The sequence below is a fragment of the Perissodus microlepis genome, chromosome 4, assembly GCF_051167445.1.
Source record: "Perissodus microlepis isolate ML-2025 ecotype Zambia chromosome 4, ASM5116744v1, whole genome shotgun sequence".
NCBI classification, from domain to species: Eukaryota; Metazoa; Chordata; class Actinopteri; order Cichliformes; family Cichlidae; genus Perissodus; species Perissodus microlepis.
In genome coordinates this window covers 27,522,376-27,541,768 of record NC_140464.1, presented here as the reverse complement: position 1 = coordinate 27,541,768, position 19,393 = coordinate 27,522,376, and the positions used below count along the sequence as shown (strand labels likewise).

At 44.9% G+C, this 19,393-nt stretch overlaps 1 protein-coding gene and 1 pseudogene across 1 annotated transcript; both read right to left on the bottom strand.

Annotated features, from left to right (window-relative positions):
• Positions 1-6,437: 6,437 nt before the first annotated feature.
• LOC146389149 (uncharacterized) lies at positions 6,438-7,747 on the bottom strand (annotated as a pseudogene).
• Positions 7,748-8,353: 606 nt separating this feature from the next.
• On the bottom strand, positions 8,354-9,344 carry LOC146389148 (uncharacterized). The gene is made up of 2 exons (XM_084924721.1): positions 8,659-9,344; positions 8,354-8,516 (listed from the first exon to the last, which is right to left on the bottom strand). Exons 1-2 carry the CDS (start codon positions 9,207-9,209, stop codon positions 8,354-8,356), a joined length of 714 nt encoding a protein of 237 aa, XP_084780847.1. The 5' UTR covers positions 9,210-9,344.
• Positions 9,345-19,393: the final 10,049 nt, after the last annotated feature.

Sequence of the window (19,393 nt, the reverse complement as noted above, 5' to 3'; positions counted from 1 at the left end):
GCGGTTATAATCATTTTCATACACACATTGCAAATGTGCTCATAATGAGTTGGCACTCAGTCTTTTGAAGGTCATAAGCTTCGTTCGGCGTGATGGTCCGGACTGATATATTGTAGGTATTGACTTTGAGTGCAGAGGATGCAAACATGCTTACACACATAGATTATGATTAGAATAAGTCTCGGGGTCAGAGAGTCCTGAACATGATATTCAAAACCAACTTTGAATCACTAGAAGAACAATGGATAACAACATTAGATTATCAAGGCTAGGTAGAGAGGTGTTTTGGTTTTTTGCCTTACAAAGGAAGGAAGCGACACCAGACGAGGTCACGGAGATACGAGGATCCTTGCAGCAGAGACAGACACAGAGACTGCCAAGACAGCAACTGGGGTGAAGTGTCATGGTGTTTGAGCTCCGACTAGTCACCTCAAGAGGATGGATCCCATAAACACAGCAATAACCATGAAAGGGGTTGGCAGAAATCCAGGAACACCAGACCAACGAGGTTCGAGGGGCTCTTGGTAAAAAGGGGGACACGGCTGTGACCCCAGAATACACAGATCTTTGTTTGAAATAGGGGCAGAATAATCCCCTGATCTGTGCAACGACTGAAGGGTGGTCTAACCCCTGAGGTCGAAGAAAGAAGAGGAGCGGAGAATCACCTGACTGGAAGACACTGGTAGCTGCAGAAATAAAATAAAGGTTAAAAGCTCCTCGGACAGAGGTTCTAGTCTGAGTACATTTGAAAGGTACAAGGTAGCACCAAGATGAGGTTGGGGAAAACGGGAGCACCAAAATAAAGCTGTGGGAGAACTGGAGAGTGATGGGAGTGTCATCTGTAACTACTGTTGTTGTTGTAATCATAGTTTTTCTTGCATCTGAACTGCGCAAACACAGAGGTCATCCAACATATGGTCCACCCGTTAAAGGGGGACAGAGGGCCTCAAGGGCAAGAATAAATGGACCTCGTAATGTTGAATTGCAAGATGTAAGAGATCTCTTTAAAAAGAGATCAAACGGGGAATTGTGAGATTAAACACTTAGATTTAACACTTATGCCATGTTATACCCCTAATTAAAGATTGCGAAATCATTATGTAGCTTTAGTTTGCATTATTCTCCTGACTTAGAAGAAGGTGATAACTATTACAGTTATTAAACTGATTTGTATTACATTAGACTGCTGATTTATTGTGAATGAATGATATTGTTTTATGATGCATTATACTGCTGAGGTATAAGAAATACTGTTTTCAGAGAGTCACCACCTTATTTGTCTGATTAGAAAAGAACAGAACATACCAAGGTCATAACTTAGGCTCACTGAGAGAGAGAAAGAATGTGGATGTTTAGGTTTTATGACTAGGTGGAGGGGGGCTGAAGCTATAAGAATGTGAGGAACGCTCAGACGCTTCGAGATCAGGCGGACACCCTCCCGCACTCATCTCCCCTCCGGATGGTTTATGCTCATAAAGTGTTGAATTGTATGGAATAAAAGATTGAGCATTTATACACCGAGTATTGTCCTTCCTTCAGCCCAAAGATCAAAAGAATTGGGAGGATTTAACACTGGCACCAAACAAAAACAGAAACCAAACCGTGAAAACACAAACTGGAACACACAGGCAGGATCTGAGGGTACGACGTGACAGACAGCACAGGAATACACAGGGCGGTAATCAGGGAATGGGCAACAGGAGGGAGACACAGCTGGGAGAAATTAGACTAACGAGACAGGGGGAGCGAAGCTGAACACACTGACATAAGACACAATCCTTCAAAATAAAACAGGAAACAATACACAGATCACAAAGACACAGACTTGACACTGAGAGGCAGACAGAAAGAATATAACACATGGAAGTCAAACTATACTAAACATAAGACACAACCGAAGAACTAATCCCTCACCCAGAATAAGATATATATATTTATAATAATAATCAACACACCAGAGAATAAGAAAATAATCCATAATGCAAAAATAAACCAAAACATGAGAACTCAAAATGCTGGGTCAGTTCTGACCCAGAACCGTGACATGATGACATTAGAGCTTGGGAAGATGATTGAGGTTTCAGCATTTCAGATATGTACTGGGGAGCTTCCCAGATAGCAAGGAGACATTGAAACAATCTTTAGTCAATATCAGGTGATTCTATTGAATCAACGTTGAAATCTGACATTGATCTAACGTCACTCTTGCACCCTTTTTTAATATTGAAACAACGTCAGGTTTTGATATTGAATCAATGTTGAACACTGACATGGATTCGACGCCAAATTTTCAAACACTGTTAATGTTGAAACTGTTGGGTTTATATTTTATTATTGTCATTTGTATTTAGAAATATATAATAATTTATGCTTAGAAGTATATAATTGTTTGTAGATTGAAAGAATGTCTCACCCTAGGAGGTCTGTAAAAATCCTGTGCTGTGTTGCGTGAAGAGGGGAGTACGTTCACTCCTCTTCAGTGTTCTGGCATAGATCACACACCTCCTAGGGTCATGAGAGAGGTTGTATCTTCTCTTGCTGATATATGGTATAGCAAACACACGTATATCTGTTTGAGTGTAAGAGCCTGTTGCTTAAGTGAACTGCTGGACTCCCTGGTGCCAGTAGGTGTGGGGAGTCTTCACAGGGTCACATCTTGACACCCCCCCCTCCCTCATGTATGCCTATGTAGGACGTCGTATGATAATGAAATTAAGCATATTCATGTAACCTCAATAAAGAACAGTGTTACAAAGGAGCAGACGAGAGCAACTGGGGTTCGAGCGGAAGGAACGGCGCTCGTCACAGTTCTCTCCCTCGTGCACGAGATCAAACAAAGAGACCTGCTTGGTGTCTAATGCTTTTTGCTGTTGCAGTAGAATTGTCTCATTCCAGCGGTGGGTCTGTGCCAGACAGACCCATCAGAAACAACGTCAGATTCTGATATTGAATCACTGTTGAACTCTGATGTTGATCTTCCATCACTTTTGCACCCTTGGTTACTATTGAAACAACTATAAGGTCATTATTAAAAATCAGTACTTAACAGGTATTTGTATCAATACTAAACCACTGCAAATTACCAGCAATACTTAAACCTGCAAAAAAGACAATTGTGTATGATCCACAAATAGGAAACCCATTATATGCTGGACATTGTCTTACAATTTGTCATATCCATAATAATATCCCTATAATATGAAGCATCTGGCATTATGTGATTAAAAAAATGACAGACATCTCTGTATCAATAACAAAGTAATTTATTATATTAAAAAAAAGTTTCTTTGTTTTTTTTTGTTTTTGTTTTTGTTTCCAGCCTGTCCCGTTTGGTTCTTTTGCCATCAGAATTATTGTCTAAAGGCAAGAAAAGATACCCAACGGATTTACTTTACCAAATGGACCATCCCGGCCTTGCTGTATTGGTCTATTTGATTCACCTTCTCTTTTATTGTTTATTTTATTTTATTTTCACTTGCTACACATGGGACAGACATGACTGGGGGAAAGAAAAGGGAGAAAGAAAGAGAGGTAGGGAAAGAAAAACAGCGGGGAAGAGGAATGGTGATAAAGGGCAAAAAAACAAAAACCAACAAAACAAACAGACAAAAAATACATATATCAATCACCTGGATCACCTGTTGAGAAAGAAAACAGAAAACAACAAAAAAAAGAGAGCAATATAAAAAATAACATCATCGCAATAATCTATGCGAATATAACAGTAAATACTAAACATTGAATATTATTGTGCAGCTCGTAGAATCGACAGCGCACAGTGTGCTCTGAGGTAGAAGCCAAAATGGTGTAGTTTGTGTCTGTGAGCACCCGTGTGTACACCTGTGAGCATAAGCGCGCTTGTATTTAAAAGATTCCTTCATGTAATGATCTGCTAGAGGGTGAGGGAAGCCATAGCCCCGTCCTCCAGGGCATGAAGCAGGTATGGAGGAGATCCAGGCTCCAGACATCCAGAGGCCCTCAGAGCACAAGAGACCAAGGAAGACCAACAGAGGGGCAACCGTGCCACTCTCTCAGAAAGAGCTGAGGAGAGCCCCAGATGAGGGGTCACTCAGCAGCCGCTGAGCAGAAGCCAGGGGGGGTTGCAGTGACGTGCCCATGAGCTCCGCCGGCAGCCAGCTGTGCCAGAGTGACCGAGCCCCAGGCCGAGAGGCCGAGAGCACCCCACCCCCGAAGGGGCCCGAGCGAGCCCCAGGCTCCAGGCCCTGACAAGCAGCTACCAGGAGTGAGCCGGTGCATACCTGGACGCCCATCCCCGGACACAAAGAACCACCAATGCACCGATGTCTGAGAGCGTCTGTCATTGGCAGGGGGGGTGGTGGGGGGAGATAGGCCTCCATACCTTGGAGGACCTGAGATGTCCCTAGAGAGGTGGAGTCTGATACCCGACCTGACATATAGACACAGACAAACAGGCACACACAGATACAAACATCCATTCCCACCCTCATGCTCTTATATGCAATTGCTTAATACTCACCCAACTTGGAGACAGACATAAATAGACACTGTACACACAATCACACTCCCCAAGCGTACTCTATACCCCAGGTCTAGGTACCCTTGCCCTTGGAGGGGGAAACTGCACCCAGACCCAGGTAGTGTTACCCTCTTCCTTGGGGGGGGGGGGGTGAGAAGCAGACCGCCCCAACTCCACAGCAGCAGGGAGGCCCCACATTTTACACCCCAATTGGGCGGCCAACTGCAACTGTGGGGGTAAAATTGAGGCACAGGCAGTCAGAAGTGGACAGAGGGGGAGTGCCTCCCCCGCACCCTGGTGACACACCTTTACCCCAAGGCCCTGTATGTGTGGGTGATTGTGGTGGACTGGGAAGAGGGAGGCAGCTGGAGATGGGGAGGGAAGGAAGGGAGGGGCCCCTCCCTGGGGCCAGCTCCACGCTGACCCCAGTAGGCACCCCCATACTCTGCAAACCACCAGGGCAAGCTGGTCCAGGCCCATCTGGACCAGATGTTACATGTATTGGTTACAGGTCACTTGTTTTTTTTAGTTTACTCGGGGATCGGGCTGGATATCGGGCATCCTGCACCACCCATGTGATCTGGAGCGTAGCGGAGACATTTCTGCACTGCAGAAAGCAAACTCAGAAACAGCATTTACCCCCACCTGCTGAGTCGGGCCATCTAGGCCACAAACAAACACAAAAAGAAGAAAAAATGGCCAAATTAGAGCTTAAATATGAATAACCTTTTGTCAATTGTCTTCAGCAGGGAGAAAGCATCTACGCTATTAGGCTGATTAATATGAAAGTCACTAGGCAGAAATCAGCAAACTGCTGCCTCACTTTGATTAATTCACTAGCGGGGACCACATCCTTGGTAACAATGGGCGATGAGGGATGAGGAAGTGTGAATAGTGCTGCGGTTTGGAGAAGGCCTTGAAGGGGACTGGCGATGGCTCTCGGGCCGGGCAGATCCCCCAAGAAGGCATCCCCTACAGGAGCGAAGACTGGGCATTACGGAGGTCTTGAAGATTGTTGTGAACGTATAACAGGTAGGCTTGTGATGACCATCGACCCAGGAGCTTGATTAAGTTGTTGGGGATTCCTTTGCGGGAGCCAGAAGTTGCTGCGCCGATGCGGAAGGAATGGCCAGAGAAGAGATTTGGAGGAATCCCGGAGGACAAGAGCACTTGACGAAAGTGTGAGAGGAACCATGTCCTGGTTGGGGCGTGGCCAGATTCGGTGATGAACAGAGGATCTGAAGGTAAGGCGTGCTGAGATTTTCTGAGGTCGAGGTAGTGGGTTAGTGATTCGAAGGGACTTAAAGGTGAGTTTATTTTGAAGTAGTATATAGGCGTGGGGCTGCCCGATTGATTGGTTTTGCTTCGTTTGAGGAAGAAAATGAGGCAGTCTTCGAGACTGGGTGGATGTCACTCAAGCACGGGTGAAGAGTCGGATGGAACTTTGAAGATGAGGAGGTGAACTCGGAACAGCGTAAGAAGCCGAAGAATGCGAGCAGGAACATGGCTTCGAGTGTGCGTGCCAGGAAGTAGTCGCTATACTTCAGCCGGAGGGTAGAGATGTAGCGATGTAGATCTGAAGTTAGGGGTAAGCGGTGTAGGGTCGTGGCAGGTGACTGACGCTGGAGACCTTTGATAAGTAGTGATATCTGGGATGACGTAATGGTTGGGCATGGTGAACCTGTGAGCAGTTTGGCAAAGAAATTGATGCCGCTGAGGTATGTCTTTATGGTGGGAATTTTGATGCTCAGGAACCGGAAGGCATGAGATATGAAGCTGGAAACTGTTGCGATGTCGAATGACGGGAAGGGCAGGTTGAAGTTATGATGGAATGAACGGAATGTGTTCCAAGCGGTCCAATAGGAGGACAATGTGCTTGCTGCAAGGCTATTTATAATTGCTTCTTGGGAGATGTTGATGAGTTCTGCGATGCTGGGATTTAGATCTCAAATGTCGTGGCGGAAAACGGAGGAACTGGGGTCGGAGCTGCCTCTGCGTGGGTCGCCAAGGCTCTGAATGTCTGGAGGGAGAGACGAGACAGGGAGTCAGCAAAGGAATTGAAGTGGCCTGCAATGTGTTCTGCTCTGATTAGGAACTGATGGGTGACTGATAGCCACGTGAGCTGCCGCATGAAGGAAGGAGAATTGCTTCGGCCTTTGTTGATAATGTCGACTACGGTAAAGTTGTCGGACCGAATGAGGATGGATTTTTTTGACCATTTGTGGCCCCACAGTAAGGCTGCGATGACTACCGGGTAGATTTCGTAAATGGCTGATGAAGGCAGGAACCGATCGTGGATATATTCACGGAACTCAGGAGGCCAAGCTGAAGAGGACCACCTTCGGCCGTAATAGCCCCCAAAGCCGGCAGAAGGGGCGCCATCTGTGAAGAGCTGAACGTCATCAGGGTGGGACAGCTGATCGTCGTAGAAGAAGGTGATGCCGTTCCAGTTAGCGAGCAGAAGTTGCCAGAGACGCAGTTCGGCCCTGGAAGAGCTATCCAGCGTGATGGAGTCAAGGAGTGATGGTTTAGATGCAGCAAGTGAAAGCAAGTGAGAGATAAAGGAGCGGCCTTGAGGGATTATGCGTAGAGCAAAGTTTAAGTGTCCCAACAGGGAGAGAAGCTGTCGTTTGGAGCAAGTGGGAGCGAGGAGAAAGTTTTGGAGGAGAGGGTGATGCGACTGAGCTTTTTGATGGGCAGGGAGGCCTGGAAACGTTCAGTGTTGAGGTTTATCCCGAGGAACTCCAGGGATGTTGAAGGTCCCTCTGTTTTCTCTTCTGACAAAGGAACACCGAGTTCGGAGAAGACAGACCTGAGAGTGGATAACCCGTGAGCTGGTGGTGACATGGGAGGGGAGATGACTAGGAAGTCGTCGAGGAGGTGAACAAAAAAGGCAGCTTATGGTTGTTAGAGAGGATCCAACATGGAGCTTCGGAGAGTGAATCGATGAGCTTGGGGCTGCTTTTGCATCCGAAGGTCTGCAATAGGCATCCCTCCACTTGACTCCGAACAGGTGCCAGAAGTTGGGGTGAATCGGCAAGACCTTAAAGGCACTTGTGATCTCGGCTTTAGAAAGCCATGCACCTCTGCCGGTGAGTTTAATAAGAGAAATGGCATGGTTCACTGTTGAGTATTTGAGATAGTCGTCGCTGGGAATGAGGCTATTTATACTTGGAATCTGACTGCCGTGGGGAGCAGAAAGATCGATGATGATGCGCTTTTTTCCAGAATGTTTCCTGGTGGCGATGCCCAGAGGGTTGATGCAAAAGAGGGGGAAGGGAGGTTCGGGGAAGGGTCCGATCATGAAACCCTCCCTGACTTCCTTGGTGAGCAGGCTGTCGATGGGTTTCTTCTAATAATAATAATAATAATAATAACAATAATGGATTGCATTTATATAGTGCTTTTCGGGGCCCTCAAAGCGCTGTACAATTCCCCTATTTATTCACTCTCACATTCACACACTGGTGGAGGCAAGCTACAGTTGTAGCCACAGCTGCCCACAGAAGCGAGGCTGCCATATCGCGCCATCGGCACCTCTGGCCATCACCAGTAAGTGGTAGGTGAAGTGTCGTGCCCAAGGACACAACGACCGAGACTGTCCGAGCTGGGGCTTGAACCAGCAACCTTTCAGTTACAAGACGAACTGCCAACTCTTTGAGCCACGATCGCCTCTTTGAGTGCTGACTGCAGGCTTTTGCAAGTGCAAGAAACCGATGGCTGGGAGACAATCCCTGGGTGGAAGCCTTCCGAGAAACCTTTTACTAAGAACTTGACGAAGTCTGGGTTAGGGTGATTTTTTAAGGCATCTTTTACTGCCGAAATGTGGATGGGTGTGGAGGCTAACAGAGCTAGTCATGGCTTGGTGGGGTTGTGGGGGCATGCGGGGCGGCAATGGCCGCCGCCGTCGCAAAAGGAGCAGCAGTGAAGAAAGCGGCATTGAGAAAAGGAACAGCCGGAGTCGTTGAAGTTATGGCAAATGGTACGGCCTCCGAGGTGCATGATGGGCCTGCCCCGCCTGTTTGAACCGTGAGGCAAAGGCAGGTTCTGGCACGGGAGCTGGGGTCAAGTGGGAGAGAACAGAAGGACGGTGCAAGGGCTGTGGATTGTTTTGGGCTGGGATTATGCAGGTGGAAGCGAGATGTGATGGGGCGCCGCACGACTTGCAGGAGAGAGAAAAACAGGCGGCGAAGACGCGGCAGGAGATTTCCTGATCGAGACTGCCCCAGAAGGTGTCTTGGTTAAACTGCTGAAGGTGAGCAGCTGCCTGAGAAGCAAACTGAATGTGGTACTGATAGAATCTGGTGCCGCCAAATCGTAACGCAAGGTCGAGAATAATGGTCAGATAGGAGTCGAACTCTTGTCTTCGGGAGGGAAAAGCAGTGCAGAGGACGTCTCTGTATAACGAGAAGGCTAGAGCAAACTCGACCGGAGCGAGCTCTTTCCACCGAGAAGGGGCCGCATCACGTATATTAATGGAACCGTCGTGGCCATCAATCACCCTAGGAAGAGCAGGAAGAATGAGCTCAGCTAAATCTACATATTTACCAGCGATGATTTGATTAGATGATGAGATGAGACAGCCTTTATTTGTCAGTTGAAAGACCTCTTTTGCCGACAACCGAGATGACAGACCTTGCCGACCGTACATACAATACACAAACATCACATTGGGGAGACAGGTCAGGCTAGGTAGCGAGGAAAAAAACATTGAAATGTGTAACACAAAAGGATAATACAGGAATGCACAGATATCAACACACCATAGCACAATAAACACAGACAAGAAACATGCGAAAGAGTTCCAGTGTGTACATCTGATCTGGGACCGCTGCAATCTTTCGACTGCGCCTCCAACTGACCTGATGTCCACAGGTCAGTAGGTAGGAGGTAAGCATTGGAGGTGGCGTTGGATCCGGGGTAGGGAGGGTGATGCGTCGGTGAGTGCTTATTAGTATCAGTATATGTATGTGTGTGCGTGTCCATAGTTCAGCTGAGACAGTGTCCTTCGCCCTGCTAGGCTAAGAAACAGTCTTCCAGCCAACCCAGGTGGCCTTGCATGGAATGGGAAGGAACAGACTAACAGCTAACAGATCATCTGCAGAGGAATGGTTTATTTGAAGAGTTTCAGTCAGGTTTCAGAGCTCATCACAGCACAGAAACAGCTTTAGTGAAGGTTACAAATGATCTTCTTATGGCCTCTGACAGTGGACTCATCTCTGTGCTTGTCCTGCTAGACCTCAGTGCAGCGTTCGATACTGTCGACCATAATATCCTATTAGAGCGATTAGAACATGCTGTAGGTATTACAGGTACTGCACTGCAGTGGTTTGTATCATATCTATCTAATAGACTCCAATTTGTGCATGTAAATGGAGAGTCCTCTTCACACACTGAGGTTAATTATGGAGTTCCACAGGGTTCAGTGCTAGGACCAATTCTGTTTACATTATACATGCTTCCCTTAGGCAGCATCATTAGAAGACATAGCATACATTTTCACTGCTATGCAGATGACACCCAGCTCTATCTGTCCATGAAGCCAGATAACACACACCAATTAGTTAAACTGCAGGAATGTCTTAAAGACATAAAGACCTGGATGGCCGCTAACTTTCTGCTTCTTAATTCAGATAAAACTGAGGTTATTGTACTCGGCCCTGAAAATCTTAGAAATATGGTATCTAACCAGATTCATACTCTGGATGGCATTACCTTGGCCTCCAGTAACGCTGTGAGGAACCTTGGAGTCATTTTTGACCAGGACATGTCCTTCAACGCACATATTAAACAAATATGTAAGACTGCTTTCTTCCATTTGCGCAACATCTCTAAAATTAGAAATATCCTGTCTCAGAGTGACGCTGAAAAACTAGTTCATGCATTTATTACTTCCAGGCTGGACTACTGTAATTCATTATTATCAGGATGTCCAAAAAACTCACTGAAAAGCCTTCAGCTAATCCAAAATGCTGCAGCAAGAGTACTGACAGGGACTAGAAGGAGAGAGCATATTTCTCCTGTTTTGGCTTCCCTTCATTGGCTTCCTGTTAAATCCAGAATTGAATTCAAAATCCTGCTCCTCACATACAAGGTCTTAAATAATCAGGCCCCATCTTATCTTAATGACCTTGTAGTACCATATCACCCTATTAGAGCACTTCGCTCTCACTCTGCAGGCCTACTTGTTGTTCCTAGAGTATTTAAAAGTAGAATGGGAGGCAGAGCCTTCAGTTTTCAGGCCCCTCTTCTGTGGAACCAGCTTCCAGTTTGGATTCGGGAGACAGAAACTATCTCTACTTTTAAGATTAGGCTTAAAACTTTCCTTTTTGCTAAAGCATATAGTTAGGGCTGGACCAGGTGACCCTGAATCCTCCCTTAGTTATGCTGCAATAGACGTAGGCTGCCGGGGGATTCCCAAGATGCATTGAGTTTTTCCTTTCCAGTCACCTTTCTCACTCACTATGTATTAATAGACCTCTCTGCATTGAATCATATCTGTTATTAACCTCTGTCTCTCTTCCACAGCATGTCTTTTATCCTGTCTTCCTTCTCTCACCCCAACCGGTCGCAGCAGATGGCCGCCCCTCCCTGAGCCTGGTTCTGCCGGAGGTTTCTTCCTGTTAAAAGGGAGTTTTTCCTTCCCACTGTCGCCAAAGTGCTTGCTCATAGGGGGTCATATGATTGTTGGGTTTTTCTCTGTATCTATGAAGCGCCTTGAGGCGACATTTGTTGTGATTTGGCGCTATATAAATAAAATTGAATTGAATTGAATTGAATTAGACTAAACACGGTCGTTATCAGAGTGTTTTGTTCAGCTCCGGCCTTGCAGCTGGCGCCGAGAGGGTATCCGCATGAAGTAATGTTGCTTTTTACTTGTTGTTTACTTGTTGGCGAAGGTTAGCAGAGGCATGTTATCGGATTGACGAAAGTGGATGCCTCTCTCTTTCAGAACACGTTGGAGACGGGCGATGGTCCAGTCGGAGATCTTCGTGGGCAGAGAATCTTCAGGAGACCTCACCGGAGCGTGGGAACGGCGGCGCAACCTCGGAGTTGAAGGCTGAGAGCAATCGTGTTTCCGGGAAGCTCCGCGGGCCGGAGACGCGCCTCAGGGTGATCTGGAGTGGAGCTCTGCCGAGAACTTTTACTGGGAGGGGATCGTCCTCTAGTAGCAGATAGGAGGTTGTAGCTTTGCGCGGAAGGGGAGAGAGGAGGTCCGGGGAATGCAAATGGCAGACCTGACGGCTGCGCGGCGAGGTTGGCTGCTGGAAGGCGCGCCAGACGGGCCAGCTGTAATAGGGCACTCCGCAGTGGCTCCACTGGGGAGATCAGTTTGCAGATCCCGAACTGCCCGGGGAAAATCAGGTGGAGAAAGAGTGAGATCTTGGTCCGATGGGCTGAGTGACGAGGAATCCATGGTAATGGGCCGAAGGGTGAGTAAGAATCAAGCTCTTATTATTGGAAGGCGTCTGACGACGAGGGGTGTTCGCATAAAAATGAGAAGAGCAGGTATTGGAGAAGGGGGGGTTTTATAACCTGAGGCCGAAGGGGGCATGGAGGAGTGGTCCCGCTCCTGAAATTCAGATGATATCGCCACTTGTCTTCAGACTGTGCAGAATGCTGCAGCGAGACTCTTGAAAAAGCACCAACAGATTATCATCTGTTGGTGTTTTTTCCAATTTGCAGTGCATAGCAGTTGTTTATCATCATCAGTAAGGGATGTCTTATTATAGTACATATGTATAGGGCTTTGGAGTTGATGTCACGCCGCAATGTATTGTGGGAGCGCGGCACCATCTTCCGGGTCCACAAATCAAAACAAACACACTGTGTTGGAACGACGACCACAATAAACATGCTTAAAAGCAGCTCAAAAGAAAATGGACGGTATAGAGACCGATTGCGTCCACAGGTGAAGCGGCGGTACTTGAAAAAAAAATAGAGTGGATCGCAAATGTGGACCTATATGAAATACGGCAGTTGAGTAAAGACCCCCGACGACTTACCGCCATTATCCTACCCCGATATCTTTATGTATCTTGCTTGTGGAGTAAGCGCTTACACTGCGAACCAGTTTCGTAATTACAAATCGCTGGAGGCGCACATCCAATTTACTAACGGCTGGGTGCAAGATTTGGCTATTTTCAAGCCGCCAAACTGTGAGTACATCGTCATTCAAACCAAGGTAAGTCAGCTGGAGTGCATCAAGTGTAATAGCCATGGTTCACCCCCTACCACAATTAATGTTATACATTTGTCAATGAACTGCTAAAATCTCGTTATCATATTATGTGTCCATAATTGTAAAGTTGATGCAAACTACCACATTGATAATCGGGCAAGATATTACAGCCATTTCATAGGCAGGCTTCCCTACAGTTGTGCGAAAGAATCAGTGAATCGTTACATAGCACGTATGTCTGCAAAGTCACTCCCATTCGATGTTTGTTCGCAATTTCTATAACCTCCAAGACCACCAACGATAATATTATTAAGCTATAAAGAGTGATATGAACATATATAGAACTTACCGGAATGAAAATGTCCGGTAAGTTAAGTGATATCTGGAGATGTAAGCGAACTGGATATCAGCTCCTCTCACGGCTGCTATCCAGGCTAGACACGGTAAGGTCCGCCATATGAGCTCCCTCATGTTGCTTCCAGGTTGGGAAAGAATAAAAAGACAAACTCTTTTTAAGCTTATTCCTGTGCCGGTCGTGCGATCGAACATTGCAGCGGACCACACAGCAAGTACGAACGATGGCTATTGTGTTTTCTTTCGCTCCTTTTTGCTTGCGCTTTGTTTGGACCCGGAAAATGGCGCATCAGGCCAAAATCCTTTCCACGCCCACTCCCGTGACATCACGCTCCAAAGCCCTATCTTCAAATAGTGTATTTCTATTTAGGAGTTTTTTTAATCCAAGACATTATTCATGAATATTAAGTTTAATACATTTCCATTTGGAGATATAAGATACTATCATTTCATCTGACATCATATTACTGATAAATAACTGACATTTTTCATTTTTCTAACTGACAAATTTCCAATAACCCCCCCTGTCTCCCTGTGTATTTTTATGTGTTCATGCTCCTGGAAGTTTTGGGTTGCCAGAGGGATCGTGACCCCAGAAGTGTTCCTACACTGGAGACAGCTACAGCTACCGTCATCCACAGCCAGCTGTAGCAGATGACTGTTGTCAGGAGGGACCTATTTAAGAGTGTGGCTGAGCTCCAGTCTGCGCTGGATTCTAAAGTCCCACTTATCAGTAGAGCTGTGGACTTTGTATGAAAAAAAAACCCCTCGCTATTGTGGATGATCCTGCTAACCTGTGTGTGTTATGTATTTCCAGGAATCGGGGAGCAAAGCCTGTTTTTTGGAGTCACGATGTGGGAACAGGAGTGTTTTTTGGGTGGCTGTTTTTACTTTTTCATAGACACTTGTGCACTGTGTGGGATTCAGGAAGACTCACCAGGGTAGCCACAGTGCCTGATTTTGTATACAGTTTTTTGGTATCGTCCGCTGTAAATAAACTCCCTGTTCATCATCATCATCAGAGTCCTGTGTTTGGGTCAGCTTTTAACCTGCAACTCCACAGTCTGCTACTGCCACGGTCGTTGACAGAAGAATCCAGCCTCTATGGAAGCTGCAGACTCTTACCTGCGCAAGAGCTGTGAGGAGATGACTCGAATCCTTGAAATCTTCAGCTTTGCTCAAGGCTCCTGACCCTCGGAGTATAGAGGTAATAATTAACACAGCTGTGGCATCCTCTTCTGCTCCAGTTCACGGACGCCCCTGCAATCTCCAGTGCCTCTAGGGAGGTATAGGCCCAGGAACAAGCTTTCCCCGTGGCCTCCAGTAACACTGTGAGGAACCTTGGAGTCATTTTTGACCAAGACATGTCCTTCAATGCACATATTAAACAAATATGTAAGACTGCTTTCTTCCATTTGCGCAACATCTCTAAAATTAGAAAAATCCTGTCTCAGAGTGATGCTGAAAAACTAGTTCATGCATTTATTACTTCCAGGCTGGACTACTGTAATTCATTATTTCAGGATGTCCTAAAACCTCCCTGAAAAGCCTTCAGTTAATTCAAAATGCTGCAGCAAGAGTGCTGACAGGGACTAGAAAGAGAGAGCATATTTCTCCAGTATTGAATTGAATTCAAATTGAATTCAAAATCCTGCTCCTCACATACCAGGTATTAAATAATCAGGCCCCATTTTATCTTAATGACCTTGTAGTACCATATCACCCTATTTGAGCACTTTGCTCACGCACTGCAGGCTTACTTGACGGGCCTATGAGTTGTTTGTTTTGGACCGGGGCTCTTTTGTTGTTTTGGGGGACTGGCTTCAAGCCCACCACCCACCCGGGGTTGGTTGAACTATATTTTGGGTTTGGTTTTAGGGCCATCAGGAGCTGGCCCTTTGAAGGTGGGTACTGTTATGGCCTAGGTTTGGGGACCGAATCCTTCTCTTTTTATATTGTATTTTAAAAAATAATCTTGTGTTTTCATTTTACATTAAAGTATGAAATAATCTTACTAATAATTATTGTAGTAATGTCTAAATAAATAAAAGGATTAAAAAGGGAATTTGTAAATTAATTTACTAATGCATATTTTATTAATTCATTATTGAAGAACAAAATTCTTCATTTTGATGGTGACTCTTCTGGTCCTCCATACACATATTTTGGTAAAGGTGGTTAGGACAGTGAAACTCATCTTCTATGATCCTAAATCCCTGAAGCTCATTTACTTGTATAGTAAATGAGCTTCAGGGCTCAGGGCTTCACACAGGGCTTCTAAATTGTTACATATTATCGTCAAACAGGGGCACTACTACACTGTTTATTTATACAACGGCCTTGACCCTTTTGCACAGGGTGCACAGGATTTTGTCTCTTCTTGGTAAGACTGTACCCAGCCTTGGCATTCAAGTGTGTGCCAGTGACAAAGATATACTGGTTTTAAACTATCAGCAGAAAGAAACCAACTGTCAGGTAGTTAGTGTTGGAAACTTCCCACTGTTTTTTGAGCTGCTAGAAAAATATTCTGAAGAACCACTGATGGCAAGCGCAGCCCAATGAGATTCTGGATGACCAGCCAACCATTATGGTTGTGTTGCATTCTCAATCATCCAGGTAAGTAAATCTCCAAAGGTTGAGAAACGTTTCGTCACTCATCCAAGTGACTTCTTCAGCGGTTGATCAGTGGTTATTGACCAATGCTCATGAGAATTTGCATAATCATGATGATAATCATTGTTCCTTCAGTGGGCTGGTTTCAGTCATTATGCAAATGTACTGTTTATAAGATTGGGGAAACCTGCAGTCAGCTGAGACTGAAGAAGTCACTTGGATGAGTGACGAAATGTTTTTCCCACTGAAAACGCTACGTCAAGATGAACAGAATCAACCTTTGGAGATTAGATTATGGGTTATTATATCTCTGAGGAACAGCGATCCTGCACAATTCTGAAGGTGTTCATCAATCTCTGCAATAAAACAATAACAGTGGGCAACAGTATCAAACTGTCTAGAAGGAAAAGCACTGAGATGAGTCCACTGTTAGAGGCCACATCAAGATAATTTGTAACATTTACTTACACTGCCTGATCTCCAGTCCATTTACCATTTAACTTATGGTATGAATTCTTAGAGTAGTCTTGTAGAAATGGGATATAATAAACTTGATGGTTTAGAAGAAGTAATTACTAAAATTAACTCAGATACACAAGCACCTGGTTATCTGTGTGATGGAAAAGATAATATGGCTCATCATTGTCCACGAGGTAGTCTGGTTCTCATGGTCGAGTAGGCAGTCTAGTTCTGATGCTCATGTGCCCATTGCTGGTGCTTTCAGTAGTGGAAAGGAGTCACCACGGGCACCCTGTCTGGTCTGCGGCTATAGTAAATGGACTGGTTCTTATATAGCACTGATCAGAGAGCAACTTGAGGTTAGGATAATTGGCATGCAGACTGGAGCAGTAAAGGATCAAACCACAAACCTTTTGATTAGTAGCTGACCTGCTCTACCTCCTGAGCTACAGCCACCAAATTCACAACAAACTATGATCACACCTTTCTATCAGAACCAGCATCAACTTTTTCTGAAATCTGAACTACAAATAGTTCATCTGACCACACGGTGCAGCGTTCACTCCACATGTGCATCAGTGACCCTTGACCACCCATGATCCTGTACCTGGTTTACCACTGTTCCCTAATTGGTCCACTTTTGATAGAAATTACTGCAAACCAGAAACACCCCACAAGCAATCAAGCCTTTTATTTTTGAAGCAGACTTCCATGAATAAAAAAATCCACGGAATCCATACCACCACATTTGCTGTTAAAGAATTTCCACATGGAGTTCAGTTCAGGCATCTTTCAGTTTATTGTCTGAGTGTCCAAAGCTGTCATCAAAACAAAATGTGGCTTTTCTTTCTCTCTCTTTCTCTCTTTGAACAAAGCCCCTGTTCCCGGCCTTGGTCATGAGTGTTTAACAGCTGTGGCAACAGTACTGCACTAGATCGCTTTCGCCATTACAGTGTAACTGCCTCCTCCTAGTCTGTTTAATTTATGTGTTTTCCTGTGATAATAACTTCAGTTTTCCTGTTAGTCTCCCAGTGTGCCCATGCATCCTGTCAATTACCAAGAAATACAGTCTTCTCATAATTCCCCATCCATAGTCCCACATAATCCCACAGATTAAGACTGCCTCTAACTGTTACTCTCCCTCACCACGCAGATCACCAGGACTTGCTCCTAGCAGATCACTGAAGGCAGTGTTTTGATCTTTTTTTTTGACTCTAGTAACTATTAAGAACTTTCTTTTATGAAAGATAATTTAAAAAACATGGCCTAACTGACATATATGCACAAAATGTCCTTAACAAATTGTTTACTATATTCATCAATAACAGTGGATTCTGATGTTTCAGATTTTATTCTAAGCTTACAAATAAAGTTCATGGAGTCAGTGATGAACATTTCAGTTGGTCTTTAAACCTCAGATACAGTGCACTGGTTTCCAACTCACCTGGACAGGTGTTCATCATGATAGCCATTCTTGTGTTGGCTAAAACCAGGGGCAAGTCTAGAAAGGCTCTCTGTAATAATGCAGAACAATAAGCAGCAGGGTTAATTATAGGTGAGGGTGTTTAACTTTAGCATGGCAGGACACACAAAGGGTACAGCTAGAATAATAATGTGGTATAATCATGTAAGTAGAGGGGGAGGTAGACTGGCCTGGCTCAGATGTCATATAGGGAGGTAAGTAATGATTAAACATAATAATTATTCTCTGTGAGCAAGTGGTTATGCTTGTAAAAACCAGCCAGACTTCTGTCTCAAACTGTTACTGCTAAATGTCCTGTTGTTTATGAAATAGAATGTGTAGTTTTCTAATCCAGTCAAATACAAAATTATTTATTTAAAACAATGAAGTTGAGCCACATGCTGCACAAGAAACAAAGTGTTACAGAATATTATAAGCAATACCACACACACACACATCAATGATTGTATCTGCATAAATACCTAAGCTCTCACTCCAGGTTGAAAACCAAAAATTGCCATAAAAAATTGATTTAATGCATACTTTGAACATGTGAACAGAATCAGCTTTAGGATACTCCGAGGGTCGGGATCTAAGAAAACTTGAGTTCTAATATTATTTTGCTTTATAAAGAATAAATTAAAGTTTTGTAGTCTTGAAATCAGCATTTTATAAGTATTTGCTTTGATACACAATTTGTGTCCAACATTCTGATTATTCTTTGAAGAATAATAGTAGGAATTCTGTCTCCAGGAGAAGGTAGATTGAGATGGTTAGACAGCGACAAAGGCACTCCCAGAGTGCATTGATTGATAATTATTTACTGTTTACATTTTCAGCACCCTTGTTTACACACTTAATTAAAAGCTGTAGGCAAGTGTATTTTGTACAATCACTGTAGTATTTTAGCATGTTTACCAGATTGTGTCCAACACCACTGTAGCGGTTGCAAGGCAATGTGAAGAGGACCAGATGGAAAAAAAACCTACACGAGCCTTCACCGTTTTTCAAAGCTTTGAATATATTCATTCTTTTTCATGTACAGAGGTTTGTCATGCTCTCCAGCAAAACATCTAGAAATAACCACCTGAGCCCCTCTACAAACTCCTCCTCTCTCCTCCCTAATGATGTTCACCTGAAAGGAGTTAAACCACCAGCATCTAAATAGCCAGTTTGACAGCTACCTAACTTTGGTAGCTGGCCTTTCATGATTCATGTTATTGTCTCTAGTGTTGTACTTGCCTTGCTTTCTTGTGCTGCAGTTCCTGGTCTCATTACGGCTCATACCTCAGGCTCCCGCTCACTTCTCGGTCTCCTGGTTATACTTATCATCACTCATGTTTCACTGCCTGGAAGGCTCTCAGTGCCTCACCTGCCTGCCCTCCTGCTACCTTTGTCTTTGGATCCTCTGGAACTCAGGTCAGCCATCTCCCCTCATTCTGCTCACCCGGACTTTCGCCAACTCCACTCAAATTTCTCTTAATTCTTCCTGCAAGTAAGCCATCAGTTCAGGGCCGTTTGCAAAGACCATTTGCAAAGACCATGCTAACCCCTCCTCAGTGCTACCACCAGAAATTACCTGCTAAGCTGCAGTTCACCTCCCTAGTCTACATTTTTCACCCTAAGGTCGCCACGTCCCCTCGCCAAGTTGTTGCCAAATTGTTATGCTTAATGACTCCTCTGTGTTTTGCATCTAGCCAAATAAACATTGTTAAAACTTTTGCTGCCTCTTCTCTTGGTTGCTGCACTTGGGTTCAGTTTTGATACCGGCCTTCAGCCCACTGTGACAGGCCTTTTTCAGAGGACACAAAACAGGTTAACAATT

Excerpts from the sequence above, each read along its gene's own strand:
- LOC146389148 (XM_084924721.1), bottom strand. The coding sequence starts at position 9,209 with ATGTTTTTTTCCTCGCTACCTAGCCTGACCTGTCTCCCCAATGTGATG. Across the intron at positions 8,517-8,658 it reads TTTTCTCTCTCCTGCAAGTC|GCGGGGCAGGCCCATCATGC; the intron begins GTGCGGCGCCCC and ends CGGTTCAAACAG.